A 25,399-nucleotide genomic window follows, 5' to 3' on the forward strand; every position below is an offset into this window, starting at 1 on the left:
TAATCCGTCACCTAAATAGAATAGTCCCACTCCGCGCATCCCCCATTGGTTTTCCTTCTCTAAAACCTGCAGTTTCATTCGTTTGAAACAATTATACTTTCATCTTTGAAGAGTTTTTACCGGTGACTATTACAACTTTCACTGCCAGTTGTTGTTTTCATAAGATGCAGACCATATAATACTGAGGTACGCTGAGTTGCTTTTATGTGCAGGCAATGCAGATGCCACTCCACAGTTCACACTGTGCTGTTGATCGGCAAAGTACAAGACGTCTTTGTTTCACTTTTTTTAAATTTTAAGATATGATTCATGGGAAAATTTTACCAAATGTCACTGATGGGATTGTGTTTTCAATTTTATTTGATGCAGGGATGTGAAATACTGTGTCAGTTTAGCTCGAAATCGTTGCGGAGTTTTGCTGCCTTTTGGCAATGGTTGTCTATCAGCATAAATGTGATCGAGGAATGCCAGTTCATGGAGATAGAGAGATTGAAAATCTTTTCTGTATTTTAGCTTCCTTTACAATTTCTGCAGGTATAACTTGATTTAGGAAAGTGATTGAAAGTTTGAGTGGTGTTCAATAATTGTGCCTAAATCAGCACAAATTGAGTGGAAAAGTATTGAAGTAAGACTGTTCAATCAGATATGATGTCCATTGAAGCATTGAAGTTACAGAAATATTTTGGTGCAGTGGGCAGGTTTACTGCATTGCAAGTTGTATTTGTCCTGTGCCATTTTCATCACTTTGTTCAGCAATTTTTGTATGGGTACACTGTTGAATACTTTGAGTGCAAACTCATGTCTCAAATTGGTTTATGCTATCACTGTATGCACTGTGGCTGTCAGCGTCTGTGTTTACACTTTGCCACCCATGGAGTTACTGCAGCCAGATCAAGTATCAAGTTTGAGGTGAATTACCAAAGTGCTTTGGTAATTACTGATCAAAGTCTCAATATCATCAGCGAAGTTGCTGGGTAATTAGCAAGTTTGGTGTCCGGATAAGTCGTAAAACCAGTATTTAATGAAAGTTCAACCACCACACTCTGACCTTCCACCTCTATCTTTGTCCCTCATTGTGTGTCTCTCTGTCTCTAAACTTTCCTTTGATAAACATTTTATGAACGTGCAAGCTTTATGCCCAAGTTTATATTGTCCATTACTCAAACCCTTTGCCAACGGGAGTTCAGAAATGGCATGTTTTGTCAAATCTGTCATGCACACACACGCGCACATACATATCAGCAGTAGCCGTAACTTTTTGATGATTTTTAAAACCATTTTTAGTTTTGTATGTCCACTGCAGGTTATACTCTTGAAAGCATGTTCAAACACTGCTTAGCTTGCCAACACAACGTCTACAGATGTAGAATGCATTATTGAACATTTGACGCATGCCAACAATAGCAATGCATTCAACAAATGTAAAGGCTGAGTTGACGATATGGATACTGTGTATCTTTTGCTTTGGGGACCACACACAGAAACTTAAGTTGATATTACAAAAAAGTAGCAAAAAAATCATCAAAAGTTACAACTGCTTGCCTGGCACCTTTAAACGTCACTCTGAAAGACAGACTGCAGTCAGTTTTTATTCAAAAAGTACACTCTTTATTCAATGTGAATAAAATACTGGAACATTTCACCCACAATAGCAAAGACAAAACAATGATATGTCCATCACTTTCAAATATATATATAAACAAACTCAAAAAATGTCCTCAAAATACTTGTGCATAAATATGATAGTATATTTACATGATCCATTATTAACTTATGAATTTTTATTCTGTTCAGAGTATTGCAAATTTTCATTGACCAAATTTATCACATAATTATTTACAACGTTTAGGTTATTAAACTGTTACCTGCACACGGTTCGAAATTATGGATTTTTATAAGTAGCGCTGCCAAATTGTGTACTTTCATTGTTTGATAATACTTGAGCTTCAACTGAAAGACAACTTTTTCCTGTATTGACACTTTTGCAGTGATTGTGTAGAACAGTGTAGAAAACTGAACTGTGAGGGCAGTCTTTACTGATCGAGGCATAACAATTGCAATTTATGACCATATTTCATTCTGCAAGTCAGTTCAGTCTAAAAAACAAATGGAAAGAAAGATCTCACATTTTTTCAACTCAGTGAACCCTGTCTGGCTGTAATCTGACCATATCAAAGGTCAGCAGGGGGTCACAGTTCAAAGGGTAAAAGCAATGATTTAAATTACGCACGATCACAAGAGAATGTTATTTCCATTTACAACACATAAAAAGTTACAAGTTTGTGTTATCATATCACTCTTTCATCTCTGCTCAACAGTCAAGATGAATAATATCGTGCACATATCTCTAAAAAAAATTGACTTGTATCACCTATATTTTACATTATTGCTAATGGTATGGTGACTTATACAGCTGAGAAAATTACATCATATCAAAGAACCCTATGACTTTCATATGAGACTCTGCTCCTTTCTTGATTTTTATGAATCTGCAGAGCTGAATCACTGTCATGAAATGCATGTTGGATTGCCAGTTGTTACAACTATCAGTTGTTGTATCATGCAAACATGGTTTTTGAGAAAAAAAAGTGACAAAATCTCCAAAAAAAATATCAATGACTGCATCTTCCATACACAAAATTGAGTCCTTCCTCTAATGTTAACAGTGTGTATTCTTTATGCTGTCTACGGTTAAATGCATGTATATCAGGTATAACAGTATGAAAGGAAATGGTTGTTGTGTTCCAATGTGTACTAATAATTTATGGACGTTTGATAACTGGATTTTTATCGTTTTGAAGAAACATGGTGTGATCAGTCATGTGACAATTGTTCAAAGTAATCTGACCAGACATACCAGAAAAGTTTCAGTTTAAGAATTGTTATTGCCAAATGTGCTCTTTAAGGAAAAAGAACTAAGAACTTGGAATGACAGTCATGTACAGTTACCAACTCCTTGCCAGCTGTAGGGAGGAACTGTCTTCTATGCACAGTGTTAGTTTCTCATCACAAGAGGGCGCTGTCCAACTACGAATCTTGGCAGCTGAGGTGGGTATACATAGTAATATTGCTAGTTTGCTTGTTATATAAAAGTGTAGTCTCTGCTAGAAGTTTAAATTTAATAGCAATGTGTCAGTGGAATCCTTACAATGCCTCTACTTTTTGAAAGTCAAGCACAGCAGGGCCCAAAAAAAAATGGTGGGTCAATGGTGAAACGAGTTTGCACTGCCCTAATGAAACGTAGACAAGCAAATCAATGACTGCAAAGTGCCACTGATGTTGGTTTCTAAATATCATTGAATAGCAAAACAACAGCAAATATATACAAAGTTAAGTACACATGTAGATTGCAATATGCTACAGCATGTTAGAAGTTGAGAATACATTTGGTATTCAATTATACAAAATATAAATATTTCGGTGTTCTGGCGTTTTGAGGATATTAGCCTACAGAAACAGTGAGAGCCCAATGTACGTCTTGTACATATCCTCAGGCTTTTTTCTATGCTAAGCGTTCACTTCATCTTAACATATAACATTTTCAATATTAAAATTTTGGTGTTGGAATGCATAGACGTGCGGGTGATTAGGTAAATAGTCGCAGAATTCCTGATTTTGGGATATATACAGATTTTTTTGCATCTATGTAATGATAAAGTTTACAGAATAGCTGATTTATTGGTTGGTAATAATTCTGAAAGCTAGGAATATCTTGTTTGTGTAATAAAGTTCACTGATAAGATTATTTTTCATGATTGTTTGGTAAAGTTCAAGGTGATTGTTTTTATGGTTATCTTTTCAAATTTCAAATCGATATCAACAAAGAAACATGCCAGATGACCCTTTGATAGTTTCATTTCAAAAACAGCCCCATCTGAGTCAACAAAAAGATTAGAACTAGTATTTGAATTTTCTTTGGTTAGTCTAGTAAATATTTCATTCATTCAAAAACATTACAGTATGGTCAAAAGTTTGGCTCTTAAAAATGCTTCGATGCACGTTTCTTACACTGTACTTTGGTCTTGTATGTTAAGCTAAGATGTCCCTGGCTTGCAGGCAAATTTAGTGACAAGTGTTTAGCCAAGTTATGCTCTTTGTATGATTTAAAACTGCGGGTGGTGTGCAAACTCAAATGGATATCTGATGAAGAGGAATTTTCATGTCTACTACGCTACATTTGCAATATGGAGAAACTATAGAACACACCATTGCAAATCTACTGCACAGCAAAATCGCTGTTTTGTGGAAATCAAAAATTGAATTTCACACACAGAATGAACACACAGAATGGCCGCCATTTTGAATTTCAAATACACAGTAATTCAATGTAATTTACTTTTCTTATTAAAAACTTTGCATGGTAATTCCTGATGTGTTTATCCCAGAATAAGATAGGAAATAGGACTTTTCTTGAGTACGAGCAAAAATTTGAATCTTACATGTTTGAGGTGTATCATTTTTTCCTCATTTAAGGCCTAAACCCCTAATTATCTGGTTATTTATGACCGTTTAAAAAAGGTCAGGACATGTTGGGGGGGGGGGACACAATCAAATGCTGCACCATAGCTAGATCCAAAACGCTGTCTGTATGATTTGTATTAGATACTTTTCAATGCATATGCATAGGCAAAACGGCAAGCTATTTGTGAGACTGGTTCCACCAAGTCAGCTGACGGATCACCCCATAAATGACTAAACTGAAAGAGAGTATCTTCAGCATATTTCCTGAGGTCACAGTTTTTGCCGATAATGTTGAATGCAACAACCTGTAAGCATTTCTTTGTCTTTATGCTTGTTACTTCTTCTTGTTGCATCACATACAGATCAATACATTTGTGTGTGTACTTGTTGTAGACATATCTACAAATCTATGAATGGCTGCTCTCTGTAAGTCTGTATGCACCCATGCATTAAAGGGACATGAGCTGTAACTTGTGGCAAGTTTTTCAGTATTCTGCTTCTGTATATCAACTACCGTGTCTGACCCTAATCCATTAGTCATGCTGAAATTTTGAGTATTCTTTTTGTCAACACAGCTTGTATGTATGTAGTGATCATTGTTTATTGTTTACAAATGAATTCTAGTCCAGACTTGAAACCAATTTTCAACAATAACAATGGAGATTGTACTCATATAGGTTGTGTTGATTTGCTAAATACTTGGCATTAAATAACAGTTCAGGCATTCAATGCAGAAAGTGTAGGGAAACCACAAAACAAAAGTTCTGAAAAAATAGCCAAAAGATACAGCTTACGGAGCTTTAATGTATAGAGGCGTCTATATGTATGTCTGCCTACCTGCATGCATGCATGTATGTATGTATGTATGTATGTATGTATGTATGTATGTATGTATGTATGTATGTATGTATGTATGCATGCATGTACGTACATATGTAGATGTGAATGTATGTATATATAGATCTATGAATATGTATCTGTGCATACACTGGTGTACATTTTAGGTATACAGAAATATGAATGTTGAGTGCTCTATACCGAGTATGTGTCAAGGTATGTATGCAGTAATGTGTACACAACAATGTGTGTTAGTGTGTATACTTTCCAATTCAATTACTATTTGCTACAATTTTCACAAATCATATCTACAAATTTTCTGTGACGTTAAAAAATTCAAATCTCTTGTACATATGAACAAAAAGAATTGATAAAAACAAAAGAATTCAATGAGCTTGCCCTTGAAACATTTTAAGCAAAACATGATGATCACCAAACAAATGTGCAAACGTAATATTATCAAATAAATTAATTCAAAGACACACTTGCAGGTATTTTAAAGTCATAAGTACTTAAATGGTACTGAGATCTTCAGTGCGATACAAATAATTGCATAAACAATTGACTTTTTCACATAAACAACAGAATATAAACAGTCAATAAAGCTGAAAATTGAAACAAAGCATAATTGGCAGTCTTACGAAATGAATGCTATGAACCAACAAATGCCATTGGTGCAAGATCCCATTACCAGGAATGTAACAGCCAATGGCAAGTGAGCTTTCTGAAGAATATATCAAGTCACATGAACATGATTGATTCACTTGGATACCTAGGATGATTGAAAAAAGTGAAAACTGAAGATTGTCTGCCAACCAATCAGATGCTGTCTGTTATGATATGTTTGAAATGTAACGACGATTCTGATTGGCCAACTTAAATTTTGCCCCAATTAGCAAGCAGAATACTTGACCAACAGAATTCAACGTGCCTTATTTCTCTTGGCTGCAAGTTAATGATCGTCAAAGTCCAACGTGTAAAGATATTTTGTGAACTTTCCTAATTTTAAGAATTACCAGTTTTCAATCTACTTCTGTAGAAGTCTGTGCCGACAATATCTGCTGTTGACTGTAGTCCAAGCATAGCTTGTCTGTCAATCTTCAATTCCAGGTTATGTCAAACTTCCCTACAAAGGAAAGACCATGTCAAGAATTAGAAGAACAGAATAATGTTCTTTTGTTGCTGTAGAGTGCTAGTGAGCAACCCCAACTCGACATGAAGTTACTGGTAAGAATCATTAGATTGGTTTGATGTGTACAGTAACAGCGTTCTCCACAAGGGGATTTTTAGGGGTGGGCTACCCCTGTGTTTTGGAGCAATATATTCATATGTTAATAGCTATTGTTATGTAAATTGGCTGCCACTCTGTTTCTCTAAGCTGTGGTGAACACTGAGCAATGGGAGAAATGTCTATCATGATGAATATATCCTTGGGTAAGAAGTGGTTCTGACTACACAGGAAATTCACAACTTTGAATAGACAGGAAATTCTGGTAACATTTTTATTTTTCTGTGGACAGGAAATTCCAATAGATCTTTACTAAGTGGATACGAAATACTTTTTACATCTGTGAACAGACAGGAAATGCTCCATCAGATTTCTACCTTCACCCCAATCAAAGATTTCAGTTCAGAGGAGCAATTGATTGGCAATCTTCACAGTGGGCATGGTTTTTCCTCCAAAGTACTAACCACTGATTGTTTATAAATTCTCTGACTACAACATTTAGCAAGATTTCCTCCCTGGATTCGGGTTAATGTAAATTAATGTAAATTAAAAACATTATATTCCTCAGAAAAAGCTGAGAAACGGACAGGGCTTCAGGGAGTATTTCTCATTATTGGAGGGGATACTTATTATACATTATAGTGACACGTCAATGTACTGGTAACTTACGATGCTGTTGTAGTAGCTGTAAGGATGAGACTTTTCCGCAAGCGGACGATATCAGAATGTTTCATCTTCCGTTTGCTCCCCTTATTGCCATATTTTCCTTTGACTTTCACTGACTTGATTCCGTCTTTCATCCCCTCGTCCACACACAAATATCCAATGGGAGTGTCGTCTGGCGACGTGGGCAGTGAATTACTGGTGGAGGAGTTATCACTCCTTGATTCAGCTTCGTGATCACATGACTTGTCACCTGACCTCTCATAACCTGGTTTGTCCTCCCCAGCGTCATCTGCTTCAGATATTAAATCATGTGAGCTTTGGTACTCCCTGGTCAGAGTGACCGAACTGTCAACTTTATCCGGTATTGCTGTTTCGGATGCATACTTCCTTGGAGTCGAGTTCAGTTCTAAGCTGTTTATCGAGTTTTCGTTTTGTTCTAAGATGCTGTTTTCTGATGTGTAAAGCCTTGGTGACGAAGATTTGGGTCTTGAAAGTTCCTGCGTCCATGTTTCTATTCTGTCATGTGGTAGGGACTCCATACTGACAGGGCGACTCAAGGTATTTTCCTGATTAACTGTACTATCTGAACTATCAAGCTTAGAAATATCCATCATAGAGGCAGCCTTATGTTCTAGAATCCTGGACATTGATTTCACCTCCTCTGATTGTTTGTAACTTTGCGATTCCTCCACAAGGCTTTCCGCCCCTCTGGTACCCGGTCCCCATGACATCCTCTTCCTAATCAACGATTTCCTTGAGCGTTTTGTTTCTGCTGCATCTTTCGGTGCTGTACGATCCGACACCGATCGATTCAGTTTGAGAAGTCCTTGCATATTTGACAGAACTGAAGAGCCCTTTGCAGAAAGTCTAGGGCTGTTTTCTGTGCTGGATGGCAGGCTGGAGTCCGTAGAAGCAGGCAGTGGAACGTGGATTGAAGCCGGCCGTGACTTCAGGCTCAGTTGCACAGGAGTTCTTCGTTGAATTAAACCTTGATTACTATCTCTGCGATAAGTTACACCATTATGCTCAGGGATCTCATCACTGACATCCAGGTGATTTGATTTGTCACTACTATGACGTCTGAAATGAACCCTCGGTGAATCGGCACTGGCCGCAGAGTCAGTGCTGCGCCGTCTGCTGATGCGCACTTCGGGTACTTTCATTTTGGGCGCCTGCTTGACGTTGATTTTAGCATGATCATCTTCACCACCCTCATTGCTTTCGGACGTCAAGCGCAGTGCATTGCTCATTCTTTGCCGCTTAACAGCTTCTCTGTATAAATGCTGGAAATGAAGAACACAAAACCAAGACTTTTTTTTCAAAGTGTTCCCAAAAGAGAGTTTGCAAAAGTGCCCTTGGCTAAGTCACAGAGAATGCTCTTTGTCCACTCATCACCAAAGTATGCTCTAAACTCAATGTTTTTACATGTACTTGTGCAGTTGAATCCATACACAGAACACGGAGCCTGCTAGGGTTTCCTTGGCTGTACACAATTTGAACATGACACCATCCAATCGACATTCTTTCAAAACACCTCTGTTTCTTCCACGTGAACGGTATTATTACTAGAGTCAACTGAACTGAATATTACAATATGTTTGCTTCCATTAAGGTCTTATTGGAGAATAGATATCCAACAGTGAATTTTTGGTCGCAGTTCATGTTTGAGATAGTACTTGACAGACTAACTAAACTACTACAGAGAAGACAACAAACTTTTTTTCACTCATTCATACATTACCTTTGCTTTGTAAATGTTTTGCAGCCAAACTCTGGTTTGACCAGTACCAGCAACTTGTAATGAATAGGCCCACAGAGCCAGACCATAGTCATCTAAGTACACCAATGAGAAGCCACCTTTCAAAAGAAAACAAACATGTTTGCATCACAGCTTTTCATTAGTTCATTCTACTGATGCAGTTGCACAGAGACACATATACCAGATGTACAATGTGAAGTTTTGAAATTTGATTTCTGATCTCTTTATTAATAGTATCATTATCATTACTTCATTATGATTACTCATTCTATATCAGACTGGGTGAAAAAAGTTGTCCATAGATCAAAAATAGTTGACAGTGTGTACAAAACACAACATAGCATATTTAATACCTGATGTGATATTCTTAGCACTTATCATTGAATAAGGAGATGGGGCATTTGAGTTTTATAAGAACTTGACAAGATGCACATCATGTGCCGATGATCCAAGTTGGGCAGTTTAAAGAAATTTGTTTTATTTTCTGCACATCACTGGAACACAGAATATGAATTTCATGACAGCCTGACATCTTTGATGTGGTTATGAAAACAGTCACTTTGAGGTCAACTGCCCCGCAAACTTTCTCTTTTTATAGATACACTGTCTGAATGTTGGTAACCGTACTAAATTGGACAATACAGATGGGATCGCATGATGGCTATAGAATCAATGTACCAACTTTTTTGACTGAACAGCCAGTTTTAACGCCAGTTTTAAAGGGACACTCAACAGTTGTAACTTTTGATGGCATTTTATTTTGGCTAGGAAAACAGACGTTTTCTTCTAATACTTATGAAAGTATATTAAAATATAAAGTATTAGTCTTGTCTAAGATGCATGCAAAGTTATTGTTGACAAATGAATTCTAGTCTGGATTAGAATTCACATTTCAATGATAATACACAGAATGTGTTTAAAATTCAATAGAGGGTATTTTGACATGATTTTGGCAGTGAAAGAAGCAATTGTTTTTTGAAAATTACTAACAATATTTTTTAAAATGCATCAAAAGTTAAAGCTGATGGAGCTACAAAAACCACCTGCAGGGCTTAGTTTGATGGACACTGAATTAAGCTGTTAACTTACTGCCATCTTTGAGCTCCCTGGTAACAATTCTGTCGATTCTCATGGCCGGCTTTACAATTTTCATCTTGTCACCTTTCTTGGTGTGTTTGGTGATGAGTAGCATGTCAGTGAACAGGAATGCAAATACATCAACCTGCAAATAAAGTACAGTTATATTCAACTTGTGGAAGGTTACAAAAACTAGACTTTTAAGCGTATGCCTCTATCACATATTGCAATGATCATGATTTAATAACATTTGCTACTTAGAAAAGGTGCACTTGGTTATTTTTAGATGTGTTTTGGGCAGATGGCCAGCATAACTGCTGACCTTAGATTGCAAAACAAATCAGCATTCAGTGCTGACATTTTGATACGTTTTCAACAATTAAGTTAGACAGCTATTTCCATAACCTGAATTCTAGGTGATGTGGTACATGTACATGTTAACTCTTTGACTGCAAAAGTTAATTTTTGTTGCTTTTGTAAAATATAACCAAGTTATTTTTTTCAGATTTTTCACAAGATTTTCATCCAAAACTGTAGCCAATGAAAAATGATGTCAATTTGGTCCAAAAGTATCAAAAATGTGACAGAAAAAATCCTCAAAATTGCAAATTGTTGTGCTAAAATTGTGGTGGGAAAAAATTACTGCACTAACAGGATTACAAACTAAACAAGATGGTTCACGTTATGGATAGCCATTCTGTTGCTGTTACAGGCAGTACGGGCAGTCACTTGTTACATTAGGACAGACACGTTACTTCATCTTAATTTAACCAGTATCTCAAAACAAACTAATCACTGGACACAACACATTTTCAAGTTCAAAAACATTTCAAAAACCTCCTTTGAACACTTTTTACAATATACTCAAAGAGCTCTCATTCTGCTATACGAGATTCACAGCAAACCTAATGCTTTCATCCCTACTTCCTAATGCACTTGTCTTGTTACACCATTGGAAAACTTGATGAAAGGGTTTAAACTGGTTCCTACCTTGCCTTCTTGGTCTTTAAGTCTGATAGGTCCGTCTAGAAGTAGTAATCTTTGTTCAGTTGGACTGACACCTGGCATTGCTGAGCACAGATTAAAATGGACATACTCATCCACCAACTGAAATCAAACATGATAATGAGATCGATTCAAACCTATTACACTTACTGTGGATAAATGGCGTATTAACTTTCAAATACTGACAAGTGCTACTGCAGATGGCAATTAACTTATTTTTGGAAAGGAATAATACGTGGATAAGGCCATCCAACAGCATCTTGTAGTAATTGCAATGAAAATACCCTCATCAGCTTCTTTTTGAATATTTCCTTTAACGAGATGGGACAGCAATACCTTAGTGAGTTTTGGACCAAACTGGCCAATATCACACTCATATGAACAAAAGATAATCAATTATGACACTCTTCACCTAGAATCTCAGATGTCATATCGATATCTCAGATCATGATATAACAAACATCTGAATACATAATAGACACTACACAGAACTGGAGTAAAGCTATCAAACATGAAGCGTAAATAGCAGCAGTAATCTGATTGATTCAGAGAGATCACATGACTCACCTTACTCAATTCCTCATTGGTTGATTCTATGACATCATAATTTTCAATTCTGCTCTGAATGGCTTCAAGTTTCTTCCTCTCGTGCCTCAACCTGAGAGCTCGGTTTATTTTGAAGATGAACTTTTCAACATCTTTAATCTGGAAGAATAAATCAAAATTGGTTCAACCATGTCATCCTCAGAGATGTAGAACTCTCATAGAAAATAATACAGATTTTGCTAAAAGATGAAGTTATGTGCTTAAAGTTATAATAAACTTAATTATGAACAATTGCCAACTTCAACATAGTTGGTTAATATTGTGTCTCGGATGACGTCGTTGCAGCTACATACATGTATACATGGTCTTCAGCAAGTTTTGAACTAATGCCACTAATTATCACAGAGTAACCCCTGTTATCACCATGGTTTGGCCTAAACCCATTGTTATCAATGGTGATTCTAGACCTGTTTATATGGCCATGGGGAGGACAGGTTAATCTTCCATCTCCATGTACATACGTCAAATCACAAAACAGGGGCAAATACAGCTATCCTGAAACTTTATGGTGAAGAGGAATCTGTGGTGGATATTTCAACACAAGTTGTCTATCACTGACTTGTACCCTAGCTATGATTATTGTGTTGGCGTTCTGGCAAGAATCAACTCTTTGGTGACATACAAATTAGAATTGAGAAATGAATTCTTGACAAAATTTATCTGAATACATACAGCAGTGGATAAAACATCCTTGGCTTGTGATGGTTCTGTTTTGGCAGCTACTGCTTTGAGGAGTAACGGATACTTTGGTCAGTCTCTGCATTGGACCAACCAGCAAATCTCCAAGTTTAAGTCGGTTGCATTGCTTCTGGTTCTCACACCACTGTCAACAGAAAAGAAAGAATGCCTTGTTGATTTGTAAATGGACACTGGTTTTACCATTTGGATATTTTCATCAGGGAAAGAGGATGATCTGGGTGCTCACTTTCTGAGTAACTAATGGCCCAGTATAAGGTTGAGTTAGGCGACAACGATGCTCTGACACAGTTTAGTTAGGCGAGGTTTACTAATAAGCAAAAGCAATGGCCTTATGTCTGGTTCAGTTGTAGTAGCTCTTTGAGATATGTTGTTCAGTTAGGCATGCAAGGGACAGTGTTGCACACCAGGTTTTGTTAGGCACAGAAAATGGCACGATATCTGATTGGAAGAGATGTAAGCAAACGATCATTTAAAAAGTATTTTGTTAGACCGGATTTGTTAGGTTGTCTTACCTCAACATAGACTTTAAAAAGCTCATTTTCTTTCATCTGTGCCTTCATGTAAGTAACACAGGAGTACTCTTCTATGCAGTACTTCACGTAAGCACCAAATCTCTCCTCAAACTGAAGATGAAACAAGTGTAAAGTGAATGCTGTACTTCTAGAACTTGTACACACATATAAAGTGGTCTAGACACACCACTAGCTGTATATGTAGATACACAAATATAACATACACACACACACACACACACACATATACATGTATATATATATTGTTATGTAGGTCATTTCCCCACACTCATCATGACCTGAGTTCAATTAGTCTAGAACATTCTCAAGGTCACTGCCCTTGATGACCTCACAACCTTGAATTCAATTAGTCATGTTTGGAATGTTCTGGAAAGTTGATTAGTTGTGTAAGAGAGATAATTTTAGAACAGTAATTAGCATGTCAATAAAAGTTCTAGATTGTTCTTATATGCCTTTATAAAAGGGACGTGCACAGCTTCCAGTCAGACTTTGGGATCGTGTCTCTTGTGTGTTACTAAACTCCAGCAGTAGTCATTCTCAAGACTTTTCAAGACCTTCACTGCCAACGCTGGATTTATACTGTGGACTTTATGCATCTTCAAGCCTGCAAGGACTGTTCATTCATCCAACTGACTGTTACAACTCTGAGACTGGAGCTTTGCCGTCCCAGCTGAGATAAGTAGTCTGTACACTTTTAAAGCTTGTATTTTATCCCTGACTTAGCAATTAGTTTTATTTTTGTAATAAATTTTGTTTAAACGTAAACTGCTGAGTTCACCCTTTTGTTCGTTTTTCTCTGCACGTAACAAAATTGGGGGCTCGTCCGGGAGACGAATATTTTGAGCCGTTTGACAACATTCCCAATTTTGTTACGTGCAGAGAAAAACGAACAAAAGGGTGAACTCAGCAGTTTACGTTTAAACAAAATTTATTACAAAAATAAAACTAATTGCTAAGTCAGGGATAAAATACAAGCTTTAAAAGTGTACAGACTACTTATCTCAGCTGGGACGGCAAAGCTCCAGTCTCAGAGTTGTAACAGTCAGTTGGATGAATGAACAGTCCTTGCAGGCTTGAAGATGCATAAAGTCCACAGTATAAATCCAGCGTTGGCAGTGAAGGTCTTGAAAAGTCTTGAGAATGACTACTGCTGGAGTTTAGTAACACACAAGAGACACGATCCAAAAGTCTGACTGGAAGCTGTGCACGTCCCTTTTATAAAGGCATATAAGAACAATCTAGAACTTTTATTGACATGCTAATTACTGTTCTAAAATTATCTCTCTTACACAACTAATCAACTTTCCAGAACATTCCAAACATGACTAATTGAATTCAAGGTTGTGAGGTCATCAAGGGCAGTGACCTTGAGAATGTTCTAGACTAATTGAACTCAGGTCATGATGAGTGTGGGGAAAATGACCTACATAACACACCCCCTCTTCAAAAAAGAAATTTTTCAAAGAAAATCTTTCTTTACAAATGTAATCTTAAAAGTGTGAACAACAATAAACTCTAAATACGAGAGAGACAGTCTGCAATTAAATTGTCTCTGCCTTTGATATGTCTAATATCAAGATTAAACTCCTGTAACATTAAACTCCATCTTAGCAATCTCTGATTTTTGCCTTTAAATTTCTGCAGAAAAACAAGAGGGTTGTGATCAATATAAACCACTATTGGCTGATTTGAAGAAGTAACATAAACTTCAAAATGCTGTAAAGCTAATATCAAAGATAAACACTCTTTTTCAATTGTAGAGTAGTTTCTCTGGGATTTGTTAAATTTGGCGTGAAAAATAGCAAACAGGATGATCTACACCATGACTATCCTCTTGCAATAAAACAGCACCAGCAGCCGTATCACTAGCATCTACAGCTAATTTGAATGGCAAAGTGAAATCTGGTGCAGACAACACTGGGGCACTTTGCAGTATGGCTTTAAGTGTATCAAATGCCTGTTGGCATTGCTCTGACCAAACAAACTTTACTTTCTTTTTAAGTAAGTTAGTCAAAGGCTCAGTAATTGTGGAGAAATTTGGACAGAATTTTCTGTAGTAACCAGCCATACCGAGAAAGCGCATCAGTTGTCGTTTGCAGTTTGGTATGGGAAAACTTGAAATGGCACTGATTTTGGCATCAACAGGTTTTACCTCACCCTGTCCTACAGTATGTCCGAGGTAAGTCACCCTCGCCCAACCAAACTCAGATTTGGCAAGGTTGACAGTCAACATTGCTTTGCTCAGTCTCTCAAAGAACTTCCGCATGAGCTTGATGTGTTCCTCCCAGGTGTCAGTATACAGGACGACGTCGTCAACGTAAGCTGCACACCCGTCTAGCCCGGATATGACGTCGTTGATCATCCGTTGGAACGTTGCCGGAGAGTTCTTCATTCCGAATGGCATCACCTTGTACTGGAACAATCCGTCTGGTGTAACAAAGGCGGATATTTCACGAGCACGATCCGTCAGAGGGACTTGCCAAAATCCCTTCAGTAGGTCAAATTTCGTCACATACTTGGCTTTTCCCACTCGGTCGATGCAGTCATCAATCCTCGGGATTGGGAAAGTGTCTGTCTTTGTTAAAGTGTTGCCTTCCTAAAGTCCGTGCACATACGATAACTGTGATCTGATTTGGGAACAAGTATGCACGGCGAACTCCAGTTACTTTTACTGGGTTCAATAAAGTCATTGTCCAGCAGGTATTTGACTTCTTCCTGGAGATATTTCGCTTTTGTTGGATTCAGTCTGTATGGATGTTGTTTTACAGGCTTACTGTCCCCAACATCAACGTCGTGATAGATGACGTTTGTCCTCGTTGGAACATCTTGAAACAGGTGTTTATATTCATGGAGCAGTTCTTTCACCTGTTGTTGTTGTTCTGGCTGGAGGTGTGCCAACTTTGTAGACTCCAGCTTCTCCAGGATTTCTGAGTTCTGAAGCTTGACCGAGCCCAGCTTTGAGTTTAGAGTATTTTCACTCAAGTCAGTTTCAGTATCACTATCTTCATAATGGTTTGAACTGACTGCACTGACAGGCTGAGTTATAGTAGGATTATCCCTATCCAAATATGGCTTAAGCATATTTATGTGACATAGCTGTTTTTGTTTTCGCCTGTCAGGTGTTATTATGATGTAATTTAAATCACTCAATTTCTTATCAATTAGATATGGCCCAAAGTAACGAGCATGGAGTGGTTTGCCAGGAATCGGAAGTAGAACAAGAACCTTTTGACCCGGTTCAAACTTCCGTTTTGAGGTGCTTTTATCATATTTGGTTTTCATTGACTGCTGAGATGACTCAAGATTTTCTCTGGCTAATTCACATGCTTTAGAGAGTTTTGTACGAAAATCTGACACATATTGCAAAATATTCAGACAATCATCATCGTCTGATAGGAATTTCTCTTTAACGAGCTTAAGTGGGCCACGGACTGTATGTCCAAATACAAGCTCAAATGGGCTAAAACCAAGAGACTCTTGAATTGACTCTCTAACAGCAAAGAGCAGAAAATGAATTCCTTCATCCCACTGCTTCTCTGTGTCAAAACAGTAGGTCCTAATCGTGTTTTTCAAAGTTTGATGAAATCGCTCAAGAGCACCCTGACTTTCTGGATGATAGGCGGATGACCTATACTGTTTAATGCCTAGCTGATCCATTACTTGTTGAAAAATTCCAGACATAAAGTTGGAGCCTTGATCGGACTGGACACATTTAGGGAGGCCAAATAAAGTGAAAAATTTGACTAAAGCTTTCACTATAGTCTTTGTCTTTATATTTCTCAGTGGTATGGCTTCTGGGAACCGAGTTGATGTACACATAATTGTCAACATGTACTCATTTCCTGATCTTGTTTTTGGTAGGGGCCCAACACAGTCTATTAGTATCCTACTAAATGGTTCTTGAAATGCAGGAATTGGCTGTAAAGGGGCCTTTGGAATGGTCTGATTTGGCTTTCCTACCATTTGACATGTGTGACAAGTTTTACAGAAATGTGCTACATCCTGCCTGAGATTAGGCCAATAAAAGTGACTGAGAATTTTATGATAAGTTTTCCTTACTCCCAAATGACCAGCCCAGGGCGTTTCATGGGCCAGGCACAATATTTCAGCACGATAGGGCTTTGGAACCACAATTTGATGTTTTATAGCCCAATCGTCATCAACCAAAACATCTGGAGGTCTCCATTTACGCATGAGAATACCAGATTTTGTATAATAGGAAACAGAGCTATCTGAAGTTTTACCTTCATCATCTACCCTGTCAAACAAAGACAAAATATCTGGGTCTTTGTGTTGTTCTGCAATGAGATTTGATCTAGAAAATGTCTGACTTTGGTCAGCAGAAGTTTTACTGGAAGTTTCAAATCCACGAGGGATAACGGAATGATCCGTGTCAAACACCTGACTGAGAAAGGTGTCATTTAAGTCAACATCTGTGACATTATTTTTGAGAGTATTTTGATTCTCGGAAGATTTCTTTGACATGGCTCGAGTAATAGCACATGAAGGAAATAATCGGGTATCTCTTGTTCAATTGGCTCTGGATCCTGATCTAAAGTAGGATTATCAGTCACAAGTGGATTAGTAATGACCTTGCCCCAGCAAGGTCGTTTCCAAGAAGAAGGTGAATCCCTTCAAAAGGCAAAAAAGGCCTAATACCTAAAGTCACAGGTCCAGAAACAAAGTCCGAAGACAAATAGACATTATGGAGAGGACAGGAATGTAGTCATTACAATCTACCCCCTTAATAAGAACTTTAGAACCTGAAAATGACTTTTCAGAAAACGGCAGGGTATCTGCCACAAAAGAGACTGGGAAGCCCCGGTATCTCTTAAAATTTTGACAGGGGTAGCGGAAGAAAAATCACTAGAAAGTGATATAAACCATCATGAATAAATGGTTCGAAAATACCCATAATACTATCTTGAGAAGAATTGACCTTGACCTCATAAATTGGGGATGAGAGGGGTTTAACCTCAGAGAATGTGTTGCACACATTACTAGACTCTAATTGAGTTGATGAAGAAATAAAGCCGGTAGGCTTAGATCCACTTTGATCACTTTGACCTTCACGTTTTCTTTTCAATTTGAAACACTCTGACATTAAATGGCCGTCTTTCTTATAATAATTACAAAAAAGTGTACCAAACTGTTTGTCAGAAGGAGATTGAGACTTGGGATCTGATGATGTGGGAGTGTTACTTGAACTGTGTGAACTGCTGTCATTTGATTTCCTACTCTCCTTTGAGAAATTCTTGGATGAAAAGGAGGAGTTAAATTTACCTGCATTGTTTCTGTATGAAAAGGACTGGGATGGTTTGCTGAGAAATGAAGATTTGTGGGTCAATGAATAATCATCGGCCAAACGTGCAGCAACCTCTAATGTATCTGCCTTTTGTTCATTGATAAACGTCTTGATGTCACTCCGGATGCACCTCTTAAATTCTTCAATCAAAACAAGTTGTCGTAATTTGTCATAATTCTGACTGACCTTTTCCGAAGAACACCAACGATCAAACAGTTGTTCTTTTGTTCGAGCAAATTCAACATATTGACATCATTTGATCCTTCACCTTCTCACAATCCCTAAATTTCTGACGGTAAGCTTCAGGCACCAACTCATAGCCCTTGAGTATTAATTCCTTCACAGAATCATAATCTGAAGCCTGCTCTACTGACAACTGAATGTAAATTTCTCTGGCTTTACCCACCAAAGCACTCTGCAAAAGCATAGACCAGGACTCCTTAGGCCAATTCAGACTCTGAGCAATTTTCTCAAAATGGAGAAAATATTTGTCAACATCCTTTTCTTGGAAAGGGGAACTAACCTGAAATGCTTAGTGATGTCAAACTTGTCCGAAGGGAAGAATTTTCCTGACTGTCCAAGCTCTAAACGTTTTATTTCTACCTGTAATCGCTGTTCTTCTAATCGCAATTCTTTTCTCTCTGTCTTTCTTCCATTTCTAATCTTTCCTGCCTTTCTTTTTCTTTCTGTCTTTCTTCCATTTGCAATTCTTTTTCTTTCATTTCCTTTTCTAATTCCAATTTCTTAAGCTCCAAATCTGCCTGTCTCTCTTTTTCCATTTGTAATTCTTTTTCTCTCATTTGTAATTCTAGTTTCTTGATCTCCAAATTTGTCTGCATTTCTAATTCTAATTTTCTGAGTTCAGAGGTAGACTTGGGCTCATAATCTTTCAGGGTGGATTCCTCAAATTGGCCTAAATCAACTAGATGTTTGGCAATACGGTACTGTATTTCCCTCTTGCGCATAGATCTTTTAACTTCTACTTTAAGGAAATTTGCCAGTGCTATGAGGTTGTCTTTTCTGAGGGAATTAAATGTGTCCTGATCAAGGTCATCCATAAATTCGTCTGGTTTAAATTCCGCCATGATTGGATTTGGCTGAGTTCACAGTGTACAGTAGTTTTGAAAAGGTAGGCAAAATGTTGTCAAACGGCTCAAAATATTCGTCTCCCGGACGAGCCCCCAATTTTGTTACGTGCAGAGAAAACGAACAAAAGGGTGAACTCAGCAGTTTACGTTTAAACAAATTTATTACAAAAATAAAACTAATTGCTAAGTCAGGGATAAAATACAAGCTTTAAAAGTGTACAGACTACTTATCTCAGCTGGGACGGCAAAGCTCCAGTCTCAGAGTTGTAACAGTCAGTTGGATGAATGAACAGTCCTTGCAGGCTTGAAGATGCATAAAGTCCACAGTATAAATCCAGCGTTGGCAGTGAAGGTCTTGAAAAGTCTTGAGAATGACTACTGCTGGAGTTTAGTAACACACAAGAGACACGATCCCAAAAGTCTGACTGGAAGCTGTGCACGTCCCTTTTATAAAGGCATATAAGAACAATCTAGAACTTTTATTGACATGCTAATTACTGTTCTAAAATTATCTCTCTTACACAATTAATCAACTTTCCAGAACATTCCAAACATGACTAATTGAATTCAAGGTTGTGAGGTCATCAAGGGCAGTGACCTTGAGAATGTTCTAGACTAATTGAACTCAGGTCATGATGAGTGTGGGGGAAATGACCTACATAACAATATATATATATATATATATATATATATATATATATATATATATATATATATATATATATATATATATATATATATATATATATATATATACAAACATAGATACATATACCGTATATAAAAAAAGGCAGACACACATGCGTGCATTCATACATAAACACAGAGGGACACATACATACATACATACATACATACATACATACATACATACATACATACATACATATATACATACATACATACATATGCGGTATATGATACTATTTGCTATACTTTGTGATGATTAAAGAGCAAGCTTCAACAAAGCTGACATATTCCCTAATATTGTTTCTTTAAATTCAAATAACATTTTAATATCTTTTCTATTTCAGAGAATGGCCTGAAGAGGTCTCCCTTCAAATGAACATTCCATACCGAGTACAGCTACCCTCATACATTCTTGATGCAATCACTCACAGATCTCCATAATGCAGTAGCACAATTGATGATATATGTTTTCTATTATCTACAAAGCTACATGTAGGTTCAGATATCAGAACACTCCAGACAGTGTTAGCATAAGGGTCGGTGTGAGCTGACCACCTGAAGTAGCATATCTGACTACTCTGTGGCTTTTCTCTGGCCTTGGTGACGCATTACATGACCTGAGTTAGATAACACTAGACGACGAACAACTCTGTCTACCTGCCAAATCTAAATATCAGCGTGTTTTATACAGCACAGTACAATCATTATCTATGCTGCCTTAACCCTTTCATCACCATGGTTTGAACCAATCCAATTTTTTTCTATGGTAAAGTTGGACCTCTAGACAGGGAAATGGGGTGAACAGGTTAAAAGACAAGGACTTAAGGCTACTTTCCACTTTGTACTTATATATAAACAAAAGAATCAACATATCATGAAGTTGAGGTCGTCGCTTCTGAACTGCAACACCTTGTTCACTTCAATGTGCCCAATTGTAGGAACGTAAGTCTACAAAATTGTTGCATGATGTAGCGACCAAAAATACCAGCCAAGTCATTTTCTGACCTCATGTTACTGGGCATTGTGATTCTATCTGTGAGGTACGACTCATTGACATGCGATTTACGCCAACTGATAATTACATGACATGTACTTGGTAACACTTTATAATAACTGGCAATTGGCCAATTTGTACAGATCTTGGTTAAATCATGCATTTTTCTGTCCTCTTGTGATCATAATACTGATAATGTTTTGTACTGATAATAATAAAAAATATCTGCATTAACCATGAAATATGTTAGTATCTCTTAAAATAAAACTTTGTAAATGCATAGTTCCTCCTTTACTGGTCAGTATTGGTATATTGCGATTTGAAAATAAATCACTAACGTTTAATTTCAGGGAAGATGTTGCTATCTACTGTCTTTAATTTTTTTACTTTTGTTGCTTTAACCTGAGAAGTGGGCAACTTGACTATCAGCCATTGGAGACAGACTGTTCTTGTAACACTCAAATACTTGGGTGAAATTATTTCTGGTCAACGTCAGAAATTTTGACCTCCAAATATTAACATGTACATGCCTGTGAGCATAGCTTGGGCAGAAATTCCGTCAACCAAAAAAAAAATCATATTTGCATATTTCAGTGAGCACAAAAATATACACTGTAAGACAACCAAATTATTGTCAAAAGACAAAGAAACTTCACCAGTCATCAACCTTGATTTAAATTTCAAATCTACAAACAAGACAATGTCCCTGAACAGACAGAGAGGCAGCTGACAGACAGACAGAAAGACAAACAGACAAGACTTACGTTACGGAATGCCTCAGCGACTGGTTCTGCTAAGAGTGGTTCCCTTGTCTGCCGACTTTTCTGTACAATTTTCACCAGGTGTTCCCGCCAGAAATCTTCATGCACCTCCAGCAGCTTCTGAACATTGCTGAATAATTTTTCTGAATCAATCTGTGAACAGGAAATGGTCAAAATTCCCATCAGCTGTGTCCATCTACATATCCATTTCTCTACATTTCATTATACCTATGATGATGCAGATTTACACTGGTGAGCATTTGTGACAAGTAGTTGTACAGTATTTTAGGGCTCATTCATACTGATATCAGAATTGCTTCCATCTCTACAAAACTCTTTGAGTGCCATAGACAATCTTTGGCCACCTGTATGAAACAAAACTAAGACAATTTTTTTTCATTTTTTTCGGCATTTTTGCCCAAAAACTGTAGCCAATAAGAAATCATATCATTATGATCCAAAACTGTAAAAAAAATTATAGGAAAATGAGTAAAATTTGTAAAATTTGCACTAAAATTTTTTTGGAAATATTATGGCACTCAAAGGGTTTATGTGCAAAGTCAATACTAGTCTGAAAATTTTAACAGGAATTTTGGAAGCTACATAGGAATGAGGAAATTGGTACTTTCAAGTGTCACAACTGTCTTTCTGACTGAAACTACAAGAGTTCAGCTGTCAAAGATTTCAACTACAAATAGCAGTAAAGACAGGACACAAGCATGAATTTCCCTGAAGATCTCAAAACAGTACCAATTGTTGTATCTCTGTGGCACTGTTCAGTAACACATCCACTACTGTGACCATTGCTATTAGAAAATTCTTTGGACGATGCGCCTTACACTATCTATAGTAACTAGAAAATTTAAAAGTTGGAGCACAATCGTGTTGAATAGCGTAAAACATGCAATGTATGTGCAATTATTCATACCTTTATTCATGACATCTTTAAATTTATTCAAAAACCCTGAACACCAATTGTTCAAAACATTCTTTTTAAATTCACTTTTCTTTCATTTTCATAACACAGTGTGTCAACAGCACCTGGTTTAGGTTTGACAACATTTCCACAATTTCTACAACAGCTCTCCTTTTTTAAATAACTGGCATTGATTTCAACTTCTGATTTTCTTAAATATCAAACATTTACCGCTGAACATGAAAGAAGTAAACCTACCTCATTCAAGAGCCATTCATTTTGAAGATTTAGTAGAGTACTGAAAAATACCTACAAAGTAACAGAGAAAAAAAAAAATACATTATTGACAAAAGTGCCAATGGAGCCTCCATACACTCAAAGTCACTTTATAAAATTCAAGGACTTTCAAAGACTTTTCCAGCAATTTTCAACTACATTGTGAGGTCGAAAATACAATTTTCATTGTATCATTTTACAATCATTTTAAATATCTTTCTTTATGATATCACAACTGATCATTTTGTCATTTTCCAAAATTTTGGGTTGATTATCAATTTTCCAGGACTTTTCAGGATTGATTTTATTTTTTCAGGGACTTTTCCAGAACTTTCAGCATGCTTTGAAATTCAGGGACTTTCCACATGGTTACAGACCCAGTATAGTGGTTTGAATTTTACCCCATGCAATGACCAAGCCTGAGTCATTTTCAAAACATAAAGAGAGACACAAAAATGTCAGTTACAACCTTATTTTCCTAAATTGAGTTTTGAAATCAGCTGTCTCTGAGGTGCATTGTGTTTTGAAAATGAAATTTTCCGAAAGGATCGGTCTCACAAAAAACTGTAAAGAAATTTAACCAATCATGGACAACCTTGTAAGACTGCTACAGGCAGTCGAGGCTACCCTGGACTCTCGTAAACACAGCTGGTGTGATGCCTAGAGGTCTGTTTGGCTTACTCCCACAGCTTCACTTGTCCTATGTGTTGCAAGTCTGTGTTTTGTTTGTAAACAGTCCCCAACATGCAAAGTTTCTTTACGATTAAAGCTACACATGCTAAAAATGTTAGAGCTTTTTTCCATCTTCCCTTTCTGTCTGAGAAATGCAATGTTTTGTTCCACTCTTCAAATTTTGTTAAAATACCTGTTATTTAACTTTTCAACAGTCTCGGTGTGTTATATCAAAATTATTGTTCACAACTGAATTTTTGTCACGACTGGAATTCATTTGTCAAGAATAATTGCATATTGTCTATGATGAGTTGTGTTCAATATTTTTATATTTCAACATGTGATTGTAAAAGAAGAAGAAAATGTATTTATTTTGGGGGAAAAATTATGAAAATATTATCAAACATTATAGACTTCTTCCCTTTAATGACTGATATAAGTTAATGAATTAGCTGTGTGTCTAGGCAAAATGTCGCTGTCATTTGAAACAAAAATATTTTGATGGAAGTTGCAGTTTTTTATCACCAGGCCTTGCTTAGTGGAGAAAAAATTAAATAATGAATTTAATGACTTATTAAGCAATTATTATTGTAACTTCTACATTGCTCCCCTTGGCTATGTGGTGCAAAAATCTACTAAACAATATTGTAAAGTTGGACCCGAGGTGTCTGTGAAGATCAATCTTTTCCATATTGGCAAAGAGGGTCAAAGTTGTCATATAAAATATTTATTGAATATGATTGAATTATATTCACTGGAGAATTACACCAGAAGAAAGATAAGATCGATATCTGATTAGAGAGATGACTCATGGGATTGCTATAATCGCAGAGATACTGTCGGTATATGACCTTATTTCAGTGTTGCAATAGTTGACTGTAGCTTAGGAGCAGATTCATTTTCAAGACTTGCCTTAAATCATAACGGTCTTTGTCCTTGTATCTCTTAGCATTTAAACTTGTCAATGGTAGAACGGTACCATTGTACCAAAACTTAGTGGTGAAAAGGACAAATGGATTTTTGCCAGGAATGAATTGATACAAGCGGATGACACAAGTATTTCAAACTGAAAAATGACCTGTGAACATCATGTGACAGGAGTATACCTACACAAGACGTGCAAAACAGTGCATGGAAAATGTATGCACGCATTCAAATGCGCATTTCCTGAGCCCTGACATGAAATTCCTGTTTTGTTTTCAGCCTTGCATAATGGTTACATGATAGGACGTTGACACTGATAGCCATTTTCATAAAATCTACCATACTTCATATCCTGGTACCTTTATAAAATTCACACATTTTGCTGCAAAAGCAAGCAGATTTTTCTTTAAAGGGAGGAAGTCATCGCAACTCTGCCAAGGACTCCTACAACCCATGTAAACACTGTATCTAGGGTACATTGGCGATTGATGAAAGTTAAAACATGTTTGTTAACAATGAATATTGTAAAATTTAAATGTTGCAGCTATGTTGACTTGATGCATCTAGATATCATGCATGAAATACATTGTTTGTAAACAAGAAAGTTGCACACGTGCAGTTCCAACAACTGCCTCCCTTTAAAATCACTGGCGCTACAGTTCAGAATTAAGTGAATATGGTTGGCTGAAACAGAGAGTCAAAACAAACTGTTGGATTATAACCAATGAAAATGCCGGGATGTAGGGTCATCTTCGGGTCAAGAAAACAGCTGATTTTGGCACTGTAAGGGTAGAATATGCCCTGGGACAGATTTCACAAACATGAAGACTGGCAATATTCCTTGCAGGTTTGTCAGTTTTGCAATATTAAATTGGAAACACTGAAAAAACATATATATTTAC

At 36.9% G+C, this 25,399-nt stretch overlaps 1 protein-coding gene across 3 annotated transcripts in view; it reads right to left on the reverse strand.

Moving 5' to 3' along the window:
• Positions 1-1,585: 1,585 nt before the first annotated feature.
• The window catches only part of LOC139137512 (pleckstrin homology domain-containing family G member 5-like), a 66,679-nt gene continuing 42,865 nt past the window's right edge, over positions 1,586-25,399 (reverse strand). For 2 of the 3 annotated variants that reach the window (XM_070705663.1, XM_070705664.1), the window contains 10 exons: positions 22,884-22,934; positions 21,713-21,862; positions 12,851-12,961; positions 12,312-12,462; positions 11,601-11,738; positions 11,019-11,135; positions 10,041-10,173; positions 8,934-9,049; positions 7,196-8,475; positions 1,586-6,424 (listed from right to left, as the gene is read on the reverse strand). In XM_070705663.1, the coding sequence (XP_070561764.1) occupies positions 11,734-11,738; positions 12,312-12,462; positions 12,851-12,961; positions 21,713-21,862; positions 22,884-22,934 (468 nt within the window). In that variant the 3' untranslated portion in view covers positions 1,586-6,424; positions 7,196-8,475; positions 8,934-9,049; ... (1 more) ...; positions 11,019-11,135; positions 11,601-11,733. Of the gene's footprint in view, positions 6,425-7,195; positions 8,476-8,933; positions 9,050-10,040; positions 10,174-11,018; positions 11,136-11,600; positions 11,739-12,311; positions 12,463-12,850; positions 12,962-19,535; positions 19,709-21,712; positions 21,863-22,883; positions 22,935-25,399 lie in introns of those variants that run through there. The other variant, XM_070705665.1, reaches the window with a different exon arrangement.

The sequence above is a fragment of the Ptychodera flava genome, chromosome 7 (assembly GCF_041260155.1).
Source record: "Ptychodera flava strain L36383 chromosome 7, AS_Pfla_20210202, whole genome shotgun sequence".
Taxonomy (NCBI): domain Eukaryota; kingdom Metazoa; phylum Hemichordata; class Enteropneusta; family Ptychoderidae; genus Ptychodera; species Ptychodera flava.